This window comes from Denticeps clupeoides, chromosome 15, assembly GCF_900700375.1.
Source record: "Denticeps clupeoides chromosome 15, fDenClu1.1, whole genome shotgun sequence".
Taxonomy (NCBI): Eukaryota; Metazoa; Chordata; class Actinopteri; order Clupeiformes; family Denticipitidae; genus Denticeps; species Denticeps clupeoides.
This window is the reverse complement of record NC_041721.1, coordinates 19794029-19816408: the sequence shown is the minus strand read 5'-3', so window position 1 is coordinate 19816408 and position 22380 is coordinate 19794029. Positions and strand designations below refer to the sequence as shown.

Genomic DNA, 22380 nt, shown 5'->3' with positions numbered 1-22380 from the left:
TTTGTTGTTATTCACAATCTTTTCTCAACGGAGGAAGATTTTTAAATAGATTATTAAATAATTAGTTATTAATTTGAAAAATGCTGATATGAAGTATATATAATATTGAGAATATTCTTTGCTTTGTCCTCTAGGCTGATAAGTTCCACATGTATGTCAGGTACTGCAAGAACAAACCCGACTCCAGCCAGCTCATTCAGGGCCAGGCCGGCAGGTTCTTCGATGTAAGATCTTTTTTTTTTTTTTAAAGAAAAAAAGGATTGGAAGTTCTCACATTGTTCTATCACCCTTTTATAACAGATGTGTGTCTGTTTCTATGAGTGTTAAAGGTTAAAGTGTTCAGTGATTAAATAATATGTGAGCTGAGTTAATGCATAACAAGTGGAAATTGACTCATAATAAATTATAAAGGACATTGAGCTGAACTAAACATTCTGTTTATTTGCAGGAGATTCAGCGAAGACATGGCCTAGCCAACTCCATCTCCTCCTACCTCATCAAACCTGTGCAGAGGATCACCAAATACCAACTTCTGTTGAAGGTAAGGCTACTGGCTGTGCAGTCAATTTTATGGTTTGTTAGATTGTTCTCTCCTTTGGTCAGTTTTCTATGTCTGTGTGCAGGAGTTGCTGACCTGCTGTGAGGAAGGGAAAGGGGAGATTAAGGAGGGGTTGGAAGTCATGCTCAGTGTTCCCAAGAGAGCCAATGATGCCATGCATGTCAGCATGCTAGATGGTAATCATCATAAATATTAAGACTGCGGGCCTTATATTCAGTCATAAACAAGATAATGATGACTGAACAAACCAGACTCTGAAGCAGGGGTTTTGAAATCTGATCCATGGAGGGCTGTTCTGCGTACATGTTTTTGAAAAAAAACTTTCAATCAGCCAATTATCTGCCATGTTTCCAGCCCTTAGTGCATCAGTTTCCACCCCTTCTCCAGAGCCATGCACTCCATATTACACCACATCAAATGAAGGTGTGACCGCAATCTTCATTTAATAAACACACCCACAGTGTAAAGTAGATGTCTGTTTGTATTTGGCTGCAGGTTTTGATGAGAACCTGGCTGTACAGGGAGAACTTATCCTCCAGGACACTTTTCAGGTGTGGGACCCCAAGTCCTTGATCCGGAAGGGCAGAGACCGCCACCTCTTCCTGTTTGAGATTTCACTGGTCTTCAGCAAAGAGATGAAGGACTCATCTGGTCGTACCAAATACATCTACAAAAGCAAGCTGATGGTAGAGTGGAGTTTGTGAGGGAACCGTGTGATGAGAATCAATCTGCTTATGATGGGGTAGTTGTAGAGCCTTATCGGAAAATTTGTTGATTTGTCACTCAGACAGTAAAACCCCAGTAGTACTCACAGCTAATTATTACAAGAATCAAATTAAGATGGCAGCTTAAAGAATAGTAATTCCATTTTCAAGAATGCTGAGACAAGTCTTCAGTTGGTGAAATTTCACTGGTAAGACCCCACACAATGAAACATGAGGGGGTCAGACCTGATTTAATATTCTGGGCAGTGGTGGCCTAGCGGGAAAGGAAGCAGATCTGTAATCAGGAGGTTGCTGGTTCGAATCCCGAAATGCCAAGGTGCCACTGAGCAAAGCATCAAAAGCTTGGGTGCCTTTTATGGCTGTCCACTGCTTACTAAGGGTGATGGGCTAAATGCAGAGGGCACAATTCGTTGTGTGCACCTTGTGATCACTTTACTTTCACATTTTTCCTGTAGCCTTGTAAAAATGGTACTCTGTAGTTTATGTCTGGCAAATGTCTGTTTGTCAGTCATACCTGTTGTTTGTTGGCCAGACATCAGAGCTGGGGGTCACCGAGCACATTGAGGGGGACCCATGCAAGTTTGCGCTCTGGGCAGGGCGCACTCCAACATCTGACAACAAAACAGTCCTGAAGGTGAACAGCCCCAAGTGGTGCATTACAAATATATATGTGCTAACAGCTCTCCTGTGTTTTCCTCACATGCACACAAAAACACAAATTCATGTATTTTTGATCTGCAGATCTCTAAAAAGACTTGAACCACAGTTTAACTATATTTAGCAATAGTGCAAATACTATTCCGCATATTCAAACCTCAGTACATCAGCATGGGATTCCATCCAAATCATAGAGTATCACCATTGGAAGATTACAATATATAGCCTTAGGAATTTATTTTCCCACCCTATCAAGTAGATAATTACACTTCAAATCGCCTTAGAACAATCGTTTCCTGTAACTCCATCCATCATATTGTCTGTTTGTGTGTCTGAGTCTATCTGATGCAGGTTTGTGTCCTGTAGGCATCCAGCATGGAGGTGAAACAAGAGTGGATCAGGAACATTCGGGAGTTGATCCAGGAGAGAACAGTTCACTTGAAGGGGGCGTTGAAGGAACCCATCCATCTGCCAAAGACCCCCTCCCGACAGCGCAGCATCAGCAAGAGGTCAGAACGAGAGAGATGATTTTGTCTGTCTTTCTGTTGGACACTGTGTTCCTTTGCTGGTTTTCCTTCCTTCAGCTCCCACGTTCCTGTGTGTGTGGATATGATTCAGAAGAAAAGTAGAATTTCCATAAATCTGATTCCATACTGTGTATTGTGTGTGTGTATATGTGTGTGTGAGCACAGGGACACCACAGAGGATGCAGACAGCCAGGGCGATGCCAGCAGCCAGCCGGACACCATCTCCATTGCCTCCCGTACATCACAGAACACCGTGGACAGTGATAAGGTGGGAGAGGACTAGAATTTCAGACTAGCAGGGTGTGCGTGTCACAACCCTAGCAATGTAATATGTTTTAAATTAAAAGGGTGTGTCCAGAGAGAGAACTGGTCCAAAAAAGCCCCTTTTCACTCACACACAACATGAGTTGTTTTAATAATTAAATTTCCACAATGCTCAGGTTTCATGTATTGTTAATGAGGAAATGTTTATTTAGCTTTTTAAAAATGTTGTGTGGGTGTGTGTTTCCTCATACATAGCACTCAGTATTTCTCCCTTTTCTTCTGGTTTTTGTGTGTTTGGTTGCTTTTTTGGAAACTCTGTGGCTTCCTACTGTTCCCAATTTTTGCTCTTTGACCACAGAGCCTTCCTTCCATGGTACTGTGTGTTTGCCCTGTATGTGTGTATATAAGTATTATGATTCTTCCCACACTTTCATAAACATGGATGGTTACACAAAGACATAGGATTTCAAGAACTAAAACACACACACACACACATACACTATTCTCCCATGTGGACTGCATGTCAGCTCTGGTAAAGACAGCAGGGTGTTCCCTCTTTTCCCTCTCTTGCTCCCCCTCTCACTCCACTCATCCTAGGGGCAGATATTATGTGACATTGTACAATGTAATTGCTATGGGAGCTCAAGTTTACCGTGTTTTACAGCATCAGACTACATGTCTGTTAGGGCCGTGACTGTAGTTATGTTTTTTTTTTTAAAGATCCATGTCTCCTTGGGTTGTTTTGCTCTACTTTTCTGTTATGGTGGGCGTGGCATGAATTTGCCTGTCTGTATTTACTGCCCACCCACACTCTCTCTCACACCATCAGTGGGCGGTGCAGCATGTTGAGCAAGCGGAACTTAGCACTCAGAGCAGCGCACACATGATCGTGCACCCTCACAGGGCATAACGTGTCTGTGCTGGCCAATCAGTGCTCAGCGTTTGAGCGGGGCTGTGATTGAAAGCTCAGGGTGTCAGTCGTGTTGGGGCAGTGCAAGACCTAACATCACAACATGCACAAGTGGAGCTTCAGGATCAACAAGGGCAGCCGACTGGTGAGTAGAAGCAGCCCAGTGTTTGAGCATCTGGGTGTCGCTGTGATGCTTATAGACGCAAGGAGACCTTTACTGCGCGTGTGTGCAGCTATATCAGTGACTGGAGGAAGTGCAGGATTATTCTTATACCACTTGTGTCTGTGTTGTGAAGTATGTGTGTTCAATACTGTAAGAATTATATAATATGCATGTGAGTGTATGTGAGTGTATATTTGTGTATGTGTGTGATTAAGTCTCAGTCCCCTGTAATAACGCTGGTTGAGCTTAAACTACCCAACTTCCTGTTGGGGTTTGGCTCTGTCAGCATGTAGCGTGGCGTGAAGTGCCCCTCCCATACGACATGGACTCCTGACCTTTCTGCTGGCCAAGAGTCAGACCCCCACACCCTCCACCTGACTGTTTCCATATGTTTGCTCACTTTTACTCATGTTGCATCAGACAATGTGTGTGAGTAATTTTTTAAGTACTGTGTGTGTGTTTCTGATTGAATACATTTTTTTGGAGCATGTATGAGTATGTAGGAATTGTGTGTGGGTGTGTAATTCTCTCCAGGTCTGAGGTCACAGCTGGACTTTCCTATCGTGCTGTAGCCCAGTCTGGAGTTCCAGGGCTGGGTGTGGATATGGCTGCCTTGCCTGGTTCTGGAGAACAGCTGCTGTGAGACATGAGAGGAGGTTCTCTTGCTAGAATTCTGTGCACCAGGCTCTGTCAGGACTGACAGATTTTTCGAATGATTGTGTTTGTATTGTACATATGTGTACATATGTGTGTGTTATAAACAGTACAATTGTGGTGTGTGTGTGTGCATGAAAAGTAATATAGGTATGTGTTGTTATCCTGAATGGACATGACTGGATTTTAGGGTATAATTACTTCTTTAGTATCTAACAGGACTGTATGTGTGTGTACTATTTGTCAATGTGTAGAGTGTGACGGCCTGTACAGTATAGGTGAGTCCTGCATGCTCCACTCTCTGCTCACAGGGCGGTAGTATGCACTCTGTGTGAACGTTGTTATGTGATAGTGATTAGTCATCACATGTGCCACACCTAAGCACAGCACACAGTGAAGTGTGAAAAGTGGGCAGTCATGAAAGGCAGGGAAGCAGTGTGGGGATGGTACTTTGCTCAGTGGCACCTCATTTTATGTCCGCTTCCTTTCTCACTAGGCCAACCACTGCCCCCCTCTTGTGTGTGTATCAGGTGTTTGGAGTGAGTATTTTCAGAATGTGTGTGTTTTGACTAAATAGGGTGCATGTGAAGGGGATCTGATCTGGCGACCCAGCAGCAGAGCTCTGATCTGGGTGTGGTTTGTTTGGAAACTTCCCTCTGTGGATGGGAAAATTATGCTGGAAAATCTGTTCTCTATCCTGCTCTATTTCCCCGGGACAGATCAGATGGCTCTGTCATGCTGGACAGGCTGGATAGTTTATTCAGCCAGTGAAGCACTTCCTCTTGAGGTCTTAGCAGTCAGAACACGACATCATGACATCAACACACTGTCTTGCAGGTTAAGGTTAAAAAGTATTAAATGGGTCTGAAAAGTTGCTATGAAGGCAACATGAAGGAGTTAGTGCTTTAGGTGAAGTAATGTTTTCTACTAACACAGAGGGTATACTAATGTTGATTTGCTGCGGTAGCTTCTTATCCATTTAAAATTTCTATAGGGGCTAGACAGGGTGATAAAATAAAGATTATTATTAGGTCATAGACTTAGTCTAGACAATATCGAGATAACTCGTTCCAGTCATGTTAGGAATTGGTGACCTGAACCTGTGCTTGTTTTATATTCTTTCCTGCAGATAATAACAGGTTCTGACATAACTCTCCATGTGAATTAGGAATTGAAGTTTAACTCACAAATAAAAGTGAATAAAATATTGTTCTCCATTGTTCCATTTTGTTTGACAAACATTATTAACACCAAGGACACAAAGAATTAAATGGGAGGAGCGTAAAAAGGCACGTTTGACAGCTCTCATGAACCCTACTTCCTTGTTCTGGGTAGTTGAAGCCCCTTCCTGCCACCCAGGAGTAGAAAAGTGTATGTTTCCTCCCTTTTCTGTTATTTCTGTCCATCTCTACAATACTCTTTGTCCCTTTTATTTGCTGTAGGTATCTACTGACCATGCCTACCAAGACAAGCAGGCGAATTATCAGCACTTTAATTCAAGCAATATGATGGGTGAATTAGTCATTGCGATATTCATGCACCAAGTCTTGTTCAGCCAAACTGTCAAATCATCTCAGGGAAGCTCATCTCCATGCAACAGTTTGCTGACATGGTTGTGGTGGGGTTATGATATGGGCAGGCGTATGTTTTGGACAATGAACACAGGTGCATTTTATTCATGGAATTTTGACTGCACAGAGATACCGTGATCCTGAGGCCCATCTACGACCATCACCTCATGTTGCAGCATGACAATGCACAGATTGCATGGATCTGTACACAATTCCAAGAAGCTGATTCTCAGCATACTCACTGGCCATGTCACCCATTGAACATGGGATGCTCTGGAATGGCATATATGACCGTGTGTTCCAGTTCCTGCCAATATTCAGAGAGCTATTGAAGAGGAGTGAACCAACATTTCACAGCCCACAATCAACTACCTTGAACAGCACAAATTGTGGCCACACCAGACTGGTTTTCTGACTCCCAACCCGCCAGTCTAAGGCACAACTGTACATTATTCATGCTGTCTAATTAGTACTTTGATAATCCATACAACTTCATAGCTATGGCATATCTCGGCAAAGGAGAAGTGCTTACTAGCACAGCATTAGACAGATTTGTGAACAATATTTGAGAGTAATGAGTCTTTTTTGTTTGTAGAAAATGTTTCAGCTCTTTGAGTTCAGCTCATGAAAAACGAGAGCAAAAACCAAAGTGTTGCATTTATATTTTTGTTCAGTGTACTTGATGTATAGGATATTATTGTACATTATAATTACAGTAGATTACAGAGTTATATGTACTTTTTTGTGCAGCAGTGCATTATGTAATAAAGCTCAGTGAGACCAGTTCCAGACCTGATACTGTCCTCTTGTCTTTTTCTTTTCTTAGCTGTCGGGGGGCTGTGAGCAGACAGTGGTTTTGCAGGACTTTGTGGCAGGGGGCTCCGGAGAGCTGAGTGTGCAATCCGGCCAGACGGTGGAGCTGCTGGAACGTCCGGGCGAGCGGCCGGGGTGGTGCCTGGTTCGGACCACCGAGCGCTCCACCCCCCAGGAGGGGCTGGTGCCCTGCAGCACACTGTCTGTCTCCCACTCACGCAGCAGTGTGGACATGGAGAGTCTCTTCCCATCAGGGAAAGGTACACACCTTTGATAAAAGAATGACCATCACAATAAGAGTGTGTCTTTTGACCCTTTTGTGTTTGTGACTAAGAATATGAGCAATATAATTATAAAATAAATACTTTACATTATGATTCATAGCATCAGCCATCTGAATATATGTATTACAAGAGAAATAATGATGAAAATAGGCAGTCATTGTCTATTGCCTTGTTTTGGTCATATTGCTAATTTCACGTCATCTGCCACTTGCTCAATTTTATTTAACAGTATATAATTTTAACATTTAACAAGTCATAAGTCACAAGTCATGTGCATAACAAGTCCAGTTGCCAGTGAAATAACCTTTTTTGAGATAATCTTTATCAAATTAATAATTAAGTATTGATCCTAATCTGACATTATTTCCTTCTTCTGTCAGCTCCTTGTCATTATGCTTTGTAAGGCCAGAAAAGGTATTTATGCAAATGCAAATGAAATTATGCAAGTAAACATGAATGGAAAGGAAGAAGGCGAGCCTGGTATGAGATACAGGCTCACCTACAGATGATATATTCAGACTACATGTTATGCTCCTTATACAGTGGAATTTTGGATGACCCTTTATGCTATTGCAACATGTAAAGAGAGACTTCTCTCTTTGTCCACTTTCTCGTTCAAGCTGTGGAGGTTATGACCTCTGTGTTATGCTTATTTTGGGAGCAGTGAGAAATTTTGTTTTCCAGCAGCTGAAATGCCCAAGATGCAAGGTTGTTTTCCGTATGAGTTGTACTGCATTCTTACACAACTTCTGTCTAACTGAGCAACTTTTATGTATTCAGTTTTTGTGTCTATGTGTGTGTTCAGAATAATATTGGCTGGTCAGTATATATAACTATATTCCAAATTTTTGCTAGTTGAAAAAGGGTGTGTAACTCAGAAGTGGGTTACTGCGGTACAGACAGCTGCAGTGCTTCTATTAGGTCATGCGGACACACACAGACAGAGGAAAACAATTGTGATTATATTTATTAGGATGATAACACACACATTCACACAATCTGTACACACAATCACATACAATTATGAACAAACATGTCATTTAAGTTTATTATTGAAAGAGACAAAATAAATCTTTTGGTTCCTGAAGTTTATGGGTAGAGGTATGTTTCGTATTCCAAAAGACATTTTACACACTTGTATAATGTAGACAGTTCCTATTCACCAAGATATATAAATATAAAAGGATGTGATTTTGTGTGTGTGTATAAGACAGCATTTATCCCGCCCTCCTGCGGCCCCTCCCTCTGTACATTATCTATTGCTTTTCCTACCGTCTCCTGCACTCTTTTGGAATAAGGGTTTAGTTGCCGTTATGTGTAGCTGCAGGACGTTTTGCTCATGCGGAGTGTGTGTTCAGGGCATGAGGTTGATCTTGAGAAAGTGTTGCTGTTGTCAAGGTGCAGGTGCGTAACCTCTGGCTTGTTGGTTGTGAATAAGCGAGTGTTTGTGTGTCTGTATGTTTCTGATCAAACAGGGTGTGCACATGCATGCGAGTGTGTGTTTGATTTACTGAATATACTTGTTGTACTTCATTGTGCATCACATGCTGCATTACATGCTGTGCATCATATTGGGGGTGTAAATCACAGCCTGATTAGGGTTGCACTTCAAATTGTACAGTCCAGATTTCTGTGCACTTTGGAACCATCCAGTCATGGTACACCTGAAAATGAAAGGGCACATGGTAAGTCTGTTTATACTTCACCGCAAACTTGAGCATGTGTTGGAAATGTGGTTAAATCAGGCACAGGAGACACCGAACGTGCATGTAGTTACTTCATTTGCATATTCACATTGGCACACATGCACAGCTGAGCTGTGTGATGTGGCCAGTGGGCAGTGAGACTGACAGCATGGGTGCTTTGCTCTCATTAGCACTTCCCTTTTCACATGCAGGTGGGGCAGAGCCAGTGAGAACTGTTCACAAGAGCAAACACACAAGAGCAAGATAGTGTTCCAGTCTAGTGTTCTCTATTGACGAGTCTGTATTTTGTGTGGCTGGATGAGGCATGTGCAGCTGCAGCTCATTGTGAATCTCAGCTTGTAGTTCATGGGGGTGGCCATTTTGTCTAAGCATTTTTCAACAAAATAATCTTTACTTCATGTTAGTGTGCTTTTGAGATGGATTAAGGCTGTGATGCTGTAGTGTGTAATGTATAGTGAGGTTGAGAAGAGTGTGCATTTAGTGAGGCTGCTGACCCTGGAGGCCGTTCTGAAGTTGACAGTCTGATTTTGGTCAGAAAATTGTTACTCACTCACTATAGCAGGGGTTTCTGCAGATCCTTATAAAGTCTTATTATATATTTTTTAATTAATATAATTAATTCCAGAGTTACGAGTCACAAAATACTGCAGACCCAATAAATGTATTTTCTGGTAACATCTAAATAATTTGGTGAATTTCTAATATGTTTTTTGCATTTTTGTGTATGAATTAGCAGAGCTATGTTCTCGCTATATTAAAAAATGATCAGTCAGTGAAGACTGAAAACCCAGTTGCGGAGGCAGTGCAAGGGGCATGGTGAAACAACACCATTTTACTCTGCGAGCATGAAAGCAGTGTATGCTGGATGTTTCTGTGAGCGTGAAATATACCAAACAGAGGCAGGACACAAACACAAGGCAGGATGAGACAAGGAACAGTCTTACTTTGGTTTGTGAAGAGAGTTGTCGAATGTTGCAGGGAAGGCAAACAATGAGTTCCAGCTGACCAGAGACTGATTATGTAGGAAGTGCATCACCACTTGTGTTGCTCTGGGTCAAGTGAACAGTATCACGTGACATGAATCAGGAATAGTGAGGAGGGAAACATATGTTGCTATATAATTTTTTTCCTAAATAACTACATTTATTTCTTATACAGCCCTTAATCACATACAGTATCTCTCAATGGGCTTTGATAGGCTCTGCAGTTGACACCCCCCCTCACTTGACCCTTCAGGAGAGACAAAGGAGAGAGGAGAGACAAAAAAAGAAAGGACAAAATCTTGGGAAGGATTGATACAGAGATTGATACAGGGTAGAGTGAGCCTGTAAATTGTGTGCAGGGTTTGTGACGATTTGTCCAATAAGAGAAAAAGTCCTACAGTTGTAGAGGTGGAGAAGTCTACAAAGTGTAGTCCAGTGTCATTGTGTACATTACGTGTCCATTATGATGCTACTGGTCCGTTTGAAATGAGACAAGCCATCAATCTGTCAGTAATTCAATGGTCATGGCATGGTATGCACTTCTAGGTTCACAAGTGTAGTGCAATCACAAGGTCTGATTGTACAATTAAAATAAATGCAAAATTATGCAATTTATATTATGAGTAAATGGACTGAAGCAACAATATATTACGTAATTCTGTCAAACTTTACCAACTGACCAAACTGAGACCAGCTGCTCTGTCTCACCGATAATTGTGTGTTAATATTCCTGCCATGTTCGGATTGGAGTCTGTGAACTCAGGGTAGAGCTGTAATTCAATTGTAATTCAATATCTATAAGTTTTATCAGGCTGGGCTTGTGCGTTAAATGATCGGTCAGTGAATTTCCAGTCTATAGTACCTATCCTTTTCGTATGATTTGCTGCTTGTAAATTTCTTTCGGCAAAGTTTTTTGCATGTTGTAAATAAATGTATTAAATGTTTTTTTGATGAAATGTTCATTTTATTTTCAAATCTCGGCCACCATCAGGTCAGGGGATGGTGACTGCATCTCATTATTAAATGAGTATTTATTTATTTATAAAGAGTATTTATTATTGCAGGGGGCTTATTACAGGGTTTTATCCAGTACTAAAAAAAAACTGTCCAAATCATCCCCACTGAAATATATTTCTAATCAAGATTTTTTACAAGAAATTGCTCATTTTATTCCCAACAGCTTTTGTAATAATGTTTCAGTGCAAAATAAAACTGTAGAATAGTATTCTAATATTCAAAGCTTGGTGTAAAGCCCATTGAGTCAATTTTTGCAAAGACATAAGTGTTGTCGCCTTGTCATATGAGCTTCACCTGTGACTCATAATGGATGAATTAGGTGTGTCTCAGGTGTGTATAAAAAAAACCCCAGTACACTAGACCTTCACATCAACTGCAACTAGACCTCTGCAAACATGCCTTGTGCAAAGGCCAAGGGTGCAAGCCTAAACTGAATGGCCGTGATCTCTAAGCCCTCAGACGACACTGCATTAAAAACAGTCATTCATCAATAACTGATATAACTGCGTGGGCTCAGGACTACTTCAAGAAGTCACTCTCAAGCACTACAGGACGTAGTTACATTAGGAAATGCCAGCTAAAACTGTACTGTGCCAAAAGGAAGCCCTACATAAATAGTGTCCAGGAGCGCCGTCGACTTATCTGGGCTCAGAGGCATCTGGGCTGGTCCATTGTGCAGTGGAAACATGTATTGTGGTCAGATGAATCGGTTTTTTTTTTTTTTTTTTTGGAAGAAATGGACGGCGTGTGCTGCAGACCAAAGAGGAAAAGGACCATCCAGACTGTTACCAGATACAAGTCCAAAAGCCAGGGTCTGTCATGGAATGGGGTTGTGTCAGTGCCTTCGGCAAAGGTAACCTGCACTTCTGCGATGGCACCACCAATGCTGAGAAGTATATCTCAGTTTTGCAGAAACAAATGCTGCCTTCAAGACTACGTTTTTTCCAGGGACGCCCATGCTTATTTCAGCAAGACAATGCCAAACCACATACTGCGTGCATAACAAAGACATGGCTGTGTAAGAAGAAGGTGCAGATATGCTTGATTGGCCTGCCTGCAGCCCTGATTTGGCTCCTATAGAGAATGTTTGGCGCATTTTGAAACGAAAAATGCATCAACGTAGACATGTTACTGTTGCGCACCTAAAGCGTTGTTTGCGGGAAGAATGGGACAAACTAACACCTTAGTCACTTGATTTCTTCAATGCCTAAATGTCTTTTAGTGTTGTTTTCAATCGTAGTCGCACAAGCATTTCACTGTATATCATACCATGTATGACTGTGTACAAATAAAATTTGTGTACAAATGACAAATAAAATTTGAATTTGACTCAGCATTGGAAAAACTGATCCTAATTATCTGGGCAACATTCTTTAATAGCAGTCAAGTTGTTGTTTGTGTCAAATTAATTGTGAATTTGTTATAACAGTAAAACAGAAGATTACTTTCTCTGTAGTGATTTCTTATTTGAGGTGATGCTCTGAGCATTATTGTTGCAGAATAATGTGAATAATTCCTGGATACCTTTTCATTGGTTGCTGTGTTGCATTTTGCCCAGATACAATACTGCTATTTTCTCATTGGCTGTTGTGTAGGCATTTTTTTTTTTTTTGATTGGCTGGGAGTTGACCGGCTCTAGCACCCAGCGTTTGTTTCATAGTGAGGCAGAGATGTCTGCAAATATGCAATTTCCTTTAAATTCAAGTGGAATTTTCTTCTTCTGCATTTAAATTTTTTTTCTCCAATGTAGACAAGTAGAATTTGGGGGTAAAAATGAACTTGAGTAAAAGTAAAATTACCTTTTTTCAAAAACAACTTAAAAAATGACAAATTACTTACAAAAACTACTCAATTACAGTCACCCCTGCTGATAAACAATAAAACTCACCATTTTCCTGATTTGTTTTTACAACTCAACTACTGGTTTTATCCAAACACCACACCACAGTTCATATTTGGTTTTTGGTTCGCCAGTCAAAGCCACACCCAACCTGTACAACAGTGCACATTTACAAGTTGTATGTGTGACCTAACAATCACAGCCCAGGTGGGAATGGATATGGATTTGGGCGAAGGTGATAATGCAACAAAAACCTAAAATGTCCCATTTATATCCAGCAGTTCCTATATATGATTTATTTATTTTTAGAAAGCTGAAGTATTGGGAAAATAACATTTGCAGTGATGTAAAGATTTAGTAATGATTCATTTTATGTGATTTTTTTTCTTTATTGATAGGCAAGCAAGTGCCATTCATCTTATCACGATATTGAGCTCATTAATTGCAATATGACATGCAGCCCTGAAATTATAAACCGAAAAATGTTAGAAACGTAGCTATCTGCACTATATGAGTCTGGTAACACTGATAAAGGCTAAAAAAATTACTTGGAAGGAAAATTAACATAACATATAACATATTACTTAATAAAATACAATGAATACTGCATTTTAGAAGAGCATCTGGCCCTCACACTGTCTGCCAAGAAAAACTGTCCCATGGAGAGATGTAGTTTGACGATTGATTGAAGGGTCTTAAAGTTGATGAAAATGGCTTTAAAAAAGGTCTTAAAATATCTTAAATTTGGCTTCCTTCTACCTGCAGAAACCCTGTAATGAAACCCTATACACTTTATCCTTACATCCTAACTAAATCCTTATAGCACTGTTACATACTCATTAAATCCCTTCTCAAAGCCTACTCACTCACTAAAACTTTATAATACCACCTTTTCATTTAGTATACATTCTGCTTGTCCACATGTGTGAGTGTGTGTGTCTTGGGTTTCTTTAACTGCTCCTCACTCCAGACAGAAACTTGTCATAACCCTGATGGTTAAAGAGGTGCAGACAGTCTGATCTGAAGATAGATTTTGTCCTTTTGTGTAGGAACTATATGAGCTTGTGTGAGTAGATCAGGTCAGTCTGGCCTTTCCAGATTTTCCAGCTGCTCCTCATTCCTCTTGCATCTAAACAGCAGCTCATTCATGATGCAGCTTCTGATACACAGGTCATTGGTACTTATAGTCTTCTGGGCTTCATCAAAATTCTTTTTTTTCTTCCTGCCTTGTCCTGTAGAGAATTATCCAGTCTCTGGGTCAGAGGTCAAATCTGAATCATCAGCATCTCTTCAGCCCCAGTCATCTGTGAGCTCACTGCCAACTGGGTCGCCAGGTCCCAAGCGCTCTGGAACCACAGGGAATACACTAAAGAAGTGGTTGACCAGCCCAGTGCGGCGCCTCAGCCATGGCAAGGGTGATAACGTTAACACCAAGAAGCTGACAAATAAACAGCGCAAACGGGATGGACGCAAAAGTGTGGACCTGGGTCCGCAGCTCGAGGACAGTACAGAGGAGGTACACTTACCAAATACCATACCCATACTTCATCATTCAGTACATCCAACTTCCAAAAAATTACGAATTACTCACAAAATCAATTGCTTTAGTCAAACTGTCCTCCATCTTGTTTTAAGAGCCACTTCAATGCGTTGTTTTTGTTGGTCATTTATATTTATTTGGAGTGTATATATTTCTTTTTTCTGACAAATCTGTTATTTACTTTATACTGCTTTATACTGTTGACTAGCAATAGAAATTCTGTCTCCTGTCCCTTTACTTTATAATGTCATCGGTGTATCGGTGGCAGGATACTGTGCCTGGACAGTCCAGCTCCAACATTCAAACAGAACAAGTTCCATGTCAGGAATGGCAACTTGTCACAATCGTTTAACAACGTCTACTTCACAGTGACACTGACACTGAGCCCTGATTGGGTGACAAAAATACCAATCCCACAATTCCTACTACACCACTATTATTAAACATATTGTTTTTGATCTTGAACCCACTTCCCAACCCACTGTGCCTCAACTCTGCTGTACATCACTATACATTTCTAATTAGTGCAGCTCACCACTCAGTATAATGCTTCTCTTCAAACAGTCTTAGCATTATTTCACTTTATTTGAATATTTCAGATGATTTGAAAGGGGCTCACTTTTTGTCTGCTGGATCCTTTTGTTATGCAGAGGAGCAGGAGAGGCGTGAACAGTGGAGGTGAGGAGGAGCTGGAGGATGAGCCACACACACCGCTCCCCCCACCCATGGAGATCATGAAAGACCCCTCTGCTCAGGAGGACAAGGTGGGTGGGGATGTGGGAACAGTTCACAGGCCTTTTCTTGCACACATAGTTTGGGTATGTCTGGGGGGCAGTGGTGGCCTAGCGGTTATGGAAGCGGCGCCCGTAATCAGAAGCTTGCCAGTTCGAATCCCAAACCGCCATTGTGCCACACCATAACAATGGTCAAAATTATTTCACGTTAGAGAAAGCAGTGAATTTTTGTTATGGTATGATGACTTTGCCACGGCTTAACCACCATAAGTTAGACGATAGCGATGTTATTTCTTCACTCATAATAATCTTATGACTCTAACAGTGATGATGATTATAACAAAAGTGTGCTAAGCAGTCATGGTGAGTTTCCAAACTTTTGCCCCGGTTACAACAATTGGTGGCAGTGATGATCCACTTCTGACCATCAAGCTTGCCACTAAAAGTAATAACTTATACATGTTCTCTGTCTATCGCACCTATATCTCAGACCCCTGACTCCGGTACCTTTCCCGCGTTTGGCAGCATAAGCACACCAGACCAGACCTCCACCACCAGTCGAGACCCCGAGACTGAAAAGAAAAACAAGGCCATGAGAGGGCGCATGTAAGACTGAGTGACCCAAGTGTGTGTCTATGAATCTGTGTGTGAGAATTTGTGCTCTGACAGTTTTTCCATTTTGCTGTCTGTAGTTTTGTGCTCAATGAGTTGGTACAGACAGAGAGAGACTATGTGAAAGACCTGGGCATCATAGTTGAGGTGAGTTTATTTCAGCTTGCAAGCAAACAACAGCATGTGTCTGTGTAATCATTTCTTCAACCAAGGTTTAAATACCAAGTACTTTATACTTAAAATGGCATACAGATTACAATTAATGCTTATAAGCAGCAAGACTGTGACTCTTATTCACTATATTTGAAGTATTCTGAAGCATATAACATCATTGAATAAATGTATGTACATTTACTAGAGGTATGAACCTTCACTGGTCTCACGATTTAATTCGTTTAGATTACAATTATCAATACCTCGATTATTGATGCTTTATGATGCATGGGGGCAGTGGTGGCCTAGCGGTGAGGAAGCGGCCCCGTAATCAGAAGGTTGCCAGTTCGAATCCCGATCTGCTAAGGTGCCACTGAGCAAAGCATCATCCCCACACACTGCTCCCTGGGCGCCTGTCATGGCTACCCACTGCTCACCAAGGGTGATGGGTTAAAAGCATAGGACACATTTCGTTGTGTGCAGCGTGTGCTGTGCTGCAGTGTTTCACAATGACAATCCCTTCACTTTCATCCCATCAATTTTTCTACATTACTCTACATTACATTACATATGTTTTCAAATACGTCAGTCAGATGAGAGTTAAGGCCTTGTTCACACGGATGTCTGAACCAGACGTTTTTCTGCTCATTGCAGCAAATCAAAGCGGAGCAGCACCAGCATTTGGTCGGCTGCACATTCGGATGATGTCAAATAAACACTGTATACAATGTTTTTTGGGCGTCAATTCCTGCTGCAATCCTGAAGAATGTTAAACAGCGACAAGCATTAAACTGTGTCAAGCAATCTCCAGTGAAACACCAAGTGAATGCAGCTACAAAGCGCAGCAAAAATGCATATGCGTTCGATGGGCATTAATTTCGTACGTACATGTGCATGAGGCCAGACTCTTACCCAGAGTGGCACTGTACTCAGATCCACTGGCACTACTCACCGAGCAAGGTCATTATGATATTATTTGAGTATGTTGTGAACTACATCAATAAATTTCAAAAGCCCTAACGTTTACCCCACACAGATGGTTGCCTTCATTGTGAGTAGGTGACCTTGCAGACCAACAGTTTGGGTTTTGCCATCTGTTGAACAGTACAGGTTATATGTTTATTGCCACACACAGAACATTTATAAGTAACATAAGTAAAACCACTTAACAGGAATCAAGCCTTGTTATAGTGGTGTGGCAGTGACTGTGTGTCACAACAGGGGACAGAGGAACCAGGCGAAAGTGTAGAATGCAAACAGATTTATTACATTTATAAAACATGCGATTGAGGACACACACACACAAAAAAAAAAAAACGAGTCACAGGGTTCAGATTCAATGACCCTTGGCACAAGAATCAACCCTGACTTGAAAAAGTAGACTGAAGGTGTGACACCAAAATCAGCACCTGTCACCTTGTCAGTCTTACACAGTGTTGAGTGTACCCTCCCCTCACTGCTGCCACACTGTAAGTGTGCATGTGTGCAAGTGTGCAGCCTGTGCATGAGTAAGACTCACATTGATTGGTCAAACACTGACTACTAGACTAAATGAAAAGGATCAGACTCTGATCGTTCATCTTTCTCCCATCCTCAGGGATACATGAAGCGTGTGGTGGACAAAGGAGTTCCAGAGGACATGGCTGGGAAGGACAAGATTGTATTTGGCAACATCCATCAGATTTATGACTGGCACAGAGAGTGGGTTTTCCAAAGACTGCAGAATCTCTACATGGGCCATCAGGCTGATGTTTGGGTTGGGGAAAATCACATTTAGAAACAGCCTGTTCTGAGTCAGATCAGATCTTGGAGCATAAACAGGCACAGAATCACAATGAATGGGAAACACCTTATGGAAGTCAGATTGAGGTCAGACATGTGATTTATTTCCACTGAATTCATGGAAATCCTTTCCCCCCCAGATTCTTCCTTGGAGAGCTGGAGAAGTGTCTGCAGAACCACGATAGACTGGCTGAACTTTTTATTAAACATGTGAGTAGGTTGGGGGGGGTTCTCTGCACGTTTTCCTCTATGATCAGTGGCTCTAAGACAGCATTAGAAGCTAAAGGAACCTCAGTGTGTTAGAAACTCAGTTTGTTTTGAAACTGGAAAAATATCACAATGTCTATAATCAAAATTCATTTTGAAGATAAAAATCACGAAATTATTTTAGTCAGACCTAGACAAACTTCTTTGTTTGAAACAGAAAAGTTCACATTGTGAACAAACTCATGTGATTCTTCCCATCAAAAAGATTCAAGTTCCAAATTTGCTCATTTATATGCGACCCTGTGTAAGGCCGTTACAACGGCCACTGGTGTATATGAGTGATTGTCTGTTAACTGATATAAAATCTATGCTGCAGGAGAGAAGATTGCATATGTATGTAATCTATTGCCAGAACAAACCAAAGTCTGAGTTTGTGGTAGCTGAGTATGACTCTTACTTTGAGGTGAAATTTCTTTTATTATTATTTTATTATTACTTAATTCTGGTCAAAACATGAGTGGCTGATTAATATTTTATGCCTGCTGTGGTCACAGGAGGTGCAGCAGGAGATCAGCTGTCGGATGTCAATCAGTGACTATCTGATTAAACCCATCCAGAGAATAACCAAGTACCAGCTGCTGCTCAAGGTACACACACTCACAGAACATCTATCAAAATAACATAACTCTTACACTACTTAATGTTTACACATCCTGCCATGTTGAAAAATCCTTTCAGGACTTTTTAAAGTACAGTTCAAAGGCAGCCCTGGACTGTCAGGAAATTGAGGTGAGAGATGAACAGGGATGTTCTCTTTTTGTTAAATCTTGTTGAAATGTTGTTTGAATGCTTCAACTTTGTTCTGCAGAAAGCTGTAGATCTCATGTTTCTGGTGCCTAAACGCTGCAATGATATGATGAACTTGGGACGACTACAGGGCTATGAGGTGAGGTGACCTGAAGGACAGTGTATGTAGTATTTAGGTAATGAATGAAGTATTTTGAGTATACTTATTGCAGTGCTTATTGTCCCCTTGTTGTTTCTTGCAGGGGAAACTCACTGCTCAGGGGAAGCTGCTGAGGCAAGACACGTTCTTCGTAACAGAACATGACTCGGGTGTTCTATCACGCAGTAAAGAACGACGCGTCTTCCTCTTCGAGCAGATTGTAATTTTCAGTGAGCTTCTCCGCAAGGGCTCCTCCACCCCTGGGTATCAGTTCAAGAGAAGCATCAAGGTATGGCTGAAAAAAATCAACCTCATTTCATCATTAACATTATTCAGAACATACTCTTCACCCAGAACCGACAGCGTAAAAAAAAATCACAATGTTTTAACCAAAATTCTATTAAAAACAGATACACACACACAGAACCTCAAAGGCCTCCAATACTCACAAATCTCAGAAGAAGAGGGAGTAAAGGTGTGGCTCACCAACAAGCAGATGATTAAAATGCTAAACCAGCATCAGGATGTTTCCACCTGTTTTCAAATGTCAGACACTGTTTAAGCAGGCTTGTGAACAGAGCTGAGTTTAGCTGTCTCGGCTCATTAACTGCTTTATTGTTTCTAGTACAAGTGATGCTCTTGTTTTATTGTATTATTTTCATGCTTTGTTGGGCTACTTTCAAAGACAAGAGGCCACAAAGTGGTGTACAAATAGAAAGGCATTCTATAAATACATTTTAACTTGGCAACACTGGTGGGTGGAGTTAAAAAAATAAAAGTGATAAAATATCACATAATCATGCCAGTGACACAAGAAAGATACAGAGTTCATCTGCCCTTCATTGTACAAATCTTCATGTTCCAGGTAAACTACTTGAGTATGGACGAACATGTGGACAGTGACCCATGTAAATTTGCCCTGTTATCCCGTGGCTCATCTGAGAGGCTGACGCTGCAGGCGGCTAACCTGGAGGTGAAACAGGAGTGGGTGCAGAGTATCAGGGAGCTGCTGGATGCCCAGAGCAGCTTCCTTACTGGTAGGAGAGCATTTTGTTTTCGTTTAGTTTTCTTGCGTTTTTTAACTGCATAACAAAAATTTTTATTTATCCGAACTTTTGTCTTCAATCAAAATTTCCTTTCAGCTCTACAGAACCCCCAGATCTTATATAAAAAGGAGAGCAGTGGGTCCAACTCTCTCCCACGACAGCATTCCAACAATGGCCGGCCCCCCAGCCTCCCTTCCACCCCCCTTAAACCATCTACCTCCAACGGAAGCCCCACCCAGAAACCAAACAAACCCCCTGAACCTGAGATGGTGAGTCCAGACCAGTGCAGTGAAATATCTAATATTCTCAATCTTTTGTTGAATTCAATGCTACTTCACTGTAGTTGAGTCTTGTTGAGAACTGAGCTCTTTCACCATGGTCTGGATGCTGGATACTGGATTCTGATTGGCTGACAGGTATAATGCACAAATGTCAGGCATTTAATCTGTTATCATGTTTAAACTAGTTATCTCTGTTCCCAGATGAAAGAGTCTGGGTTCAGGATTCGAACTGCCAACCTTATTATTAATTACGGGCCCACTTTGTTAACCGCCAGGCCAGCACTGCCCCGATATAACATGTCATTTGATTTCACCATGTTGTTTCTGATAGTTCCTTGCATCAGTTTCTTGTGTGAAAATACATTGGATCATATACTTTAGATAAGAAAGACAAACTGCTTCTCTGGTCTGAGGTGGGCTGCTAGCCTACTTCCTAGTCTGTTCTATCTTTTGCTGTTCCCTCTCCTGCAGCTTTGTGCTACACTTGTGCCTTGATAAATTATCCTTGTCACCATATACCAGACTGCTGGAGAGCCTTGGCTGTTTTTAATTTTTAATCTTCATGTTGAGTGGTTCAGGTCTGTTCTTTACTGCGCTAGTATCAGGCCATGGTTGCAGAAATGCAGAGAGCAGCTCAGATCTGCTGAGCCCTGTTACCCCAAAACTCAGTTTAGAAACTTTTAAACTGTATAATTGTTTATGTTCATTGATTGTCTTAACAATATTATTTCTTAACAGCTGAGTGTAGATATAATGAAATCATGATTTCTTTGTGTGTGTGTGTGTGTGTGTGTGTGTTTGTACAAAGCTGGATGAGTGTAACGGGCTCTCCATGGTGCTAGTGACGCAGGACTACAACGCTGTAAAGGAGGATGAGATCTGTGTGGTCCAGGGGGAGAAAGTGCAGATTCTCGCGTCCAATCAACAAAATATGTGCCTGGTCTACCGTCCCGCAAACAGCCAGTCACCTGCCGCTGAGGGCTGGGTGCCCGGCCATGTGCTCTCGTCTGCACGATGAAGCACAAAACCCCTTACCCGATTCATACACACACACACACATACACAGTCCCATAACTGAACATAAACACCCTGCTGATCTGTCTCAGTTCTGGCACGTTGCTAAGAGCCAGCCTCGTCCATTAATTCCTATTGGATATTCAAGCACGAGACCTAACCCCTTCATTAGAAGGAACTGATGCTGCACGCTGTTTCCTGGGTATGACATCACTTCCTGTTAATATGTATGATAATAATGATAAAAATAATAATAAAATGTTGCAATGTAATATATATGATTGTTGGCTAGAGAGGAAACGGAGGTTTACTGCATTAGTGTGAACATGTATGGATGTTTGTGTTTGTCATTCCTGTGTCGGATCATCAAAATCTTCTTTCCCCCGTCCCTCCCTACACCTATTCTTCTACACCGCCTCTATGCCAAGTCTGCTAAAATTTGTGGATTGTGTTCCATTGTAGTTATTTTTATTATTATTATTTTAAGATAGTTCTATATTTGATTTGCAGTTGTGACGTTGCCTTTTTCTTCTACCAATTATTCTGCACTTTTCTGGGGAAGACATCACAATGACTTATGACAGATCATGTCTAAAGTCACAATGTTCATTGTTGTACCTGTAATCTTACAGAGTTTTAATGTATTATTCACTATGGTTTTAAAATGTATATATATTTTTGCCCGTGGCCTAACAGACAAGAGAAAGTAGAAACCAGTTTGTTAAAACAAAGCAAAGGCATACATTAAGTCATATAGTAAAGGCAGTTTAAATGGTGCTCCTACAGTTTTACTCAGCTGTAAACCACATGTCCCATAATGCTGTCACTGGGCCTGGCTGCATCCCGCCAAAATGTACATGTGAGAAGGGAACGCTGCTTTGTGGTGAACTTGGGTGCTGTACAGACGGTGGCGCCATCTGCTCGACTTGTTCATAATAAACCTGCCAGTTTTTCATCCTGGAGACTCTGCCTCACTGTTTTCCTGTTGTGTTCAGGTGAATAAATGTACTATGCAGACTCAGTCTCCAACACAACTATCTGTCTTTGCATACATTCTCATACATATACGCTCAGATAGACCTATAGCAGAAATCAACATAAGCATGCAGTTAGCCTTATCCAGAACAACTTACAATCAGTAGTTACAGGAAGTTCCCCCTGGAGAAACTCAAGTGTTTTTCAGGGACACAATGGCAGTAGTGGGGTCTAAACGTGAGTGTCTGAATGAAGTGTCTTACTCACTAGGCTACTACCCGAATTTCAACCCCCACTTACTACTATTATGTCCCTAAGCAAGACATTTAATCCTGTGTGTCTCCAGGGGCACTGTCCCTGTAACTTCTAATTGTAAGTCACTCTGGATAATGGTGTCTGATAACTGCTGTAAATATA

The 22380-nt window shown here is 41.4% G+C and overlaps 1 protein-coding gene across 4 annotated transcripts in view; it reads left to right on the top strand.

Moving 5' to 3' along the window:
* Positions 1 to 21945, top strand: part of kalrnb (kalirin RhoGEF kinase b) — a 58275-nt gene extending 36330 nt beyond the window's left edge. For 2 of the 4 annotated variants that reach the window (XM_028953974.1, XM_028953973.1), the window contains 22 exons: positions 135 to 224; positions 449 to 541; positions 624 to 735; positions 1055 to 1245; positions 1817 to 1918; positions 2308 to 2450; positions 2634 to 2736; positions 6857 to 7103; positions 13912 to 14189; positions 14864 to 14977; positions 15438 to 15553; positions 15640 to 15706; positions 17310 to 17413; positions 17635 to 17704; positions 18078 to 18164; positions 18256 to 18348; positions 18440 to 18490; positions 18570 to 18647; positions 18751 to 18936; positions 19513 to 19684; positions 19790 to 19962; positions 20783 to 21945. In XM_028953974.1, coding sequence (XP_028809807.1) covers positions 135 to 224; positions 449 to 541; positions 624 to 735; positions 1055 to 1245; positions 1817 to 1918; positions 2308 to 2450; positions 2634 to 2736; positions 6857 to 7103; positions 13912 to 14189; positions 14864 to 14977; positions 15438 to 15553; positions 15640 to 15706; positions 17310 to 17413; positions 17635 to 17704; positions 18078 to 18164; positions 18256 to 18348; positions 18440 to 18490; positions 18570 to 18647; positions 18751 to 18936; positions 19513 to 19684; positions 19790 to 19962; positions 20783 to 20992 — 2880 coding nt within the window. In that variant the 3' untranslated portion in view covers positions 20993 to 21945. Of the gene's footprint in view, positions 1 to 134; positions 225 to 448; positions 542 to 623; positions 736 to 1054; positions 1246 to 1816; positions 1919 to 2307; positions 2451 to 2633; positions 2737 to 3581; positions 3788 to 6856; positions 7104 to 8440; positions 8532 to 13911; positions 14190 to 14863; positions 14978 to 15437; positions 15554 to 15639; positions 15707 to 17309; positions 17414 to 17634; positions 17705 to 18077; positions 18165 to 18255; positions 18349 to 18439; positions 18491 to 18569; positions 18648 to 18750; positions 18937 to 19512; positions 19685 to 19789; positions 19963 to 20782 lie in introns of those variants that run through there. The other 2 variants (XM_028953975.1, XM_028953976.1) reach the window with 2 other exon arrangements.
* Positions 21946 to 22380: the final 435 nt, after the last annotated feature.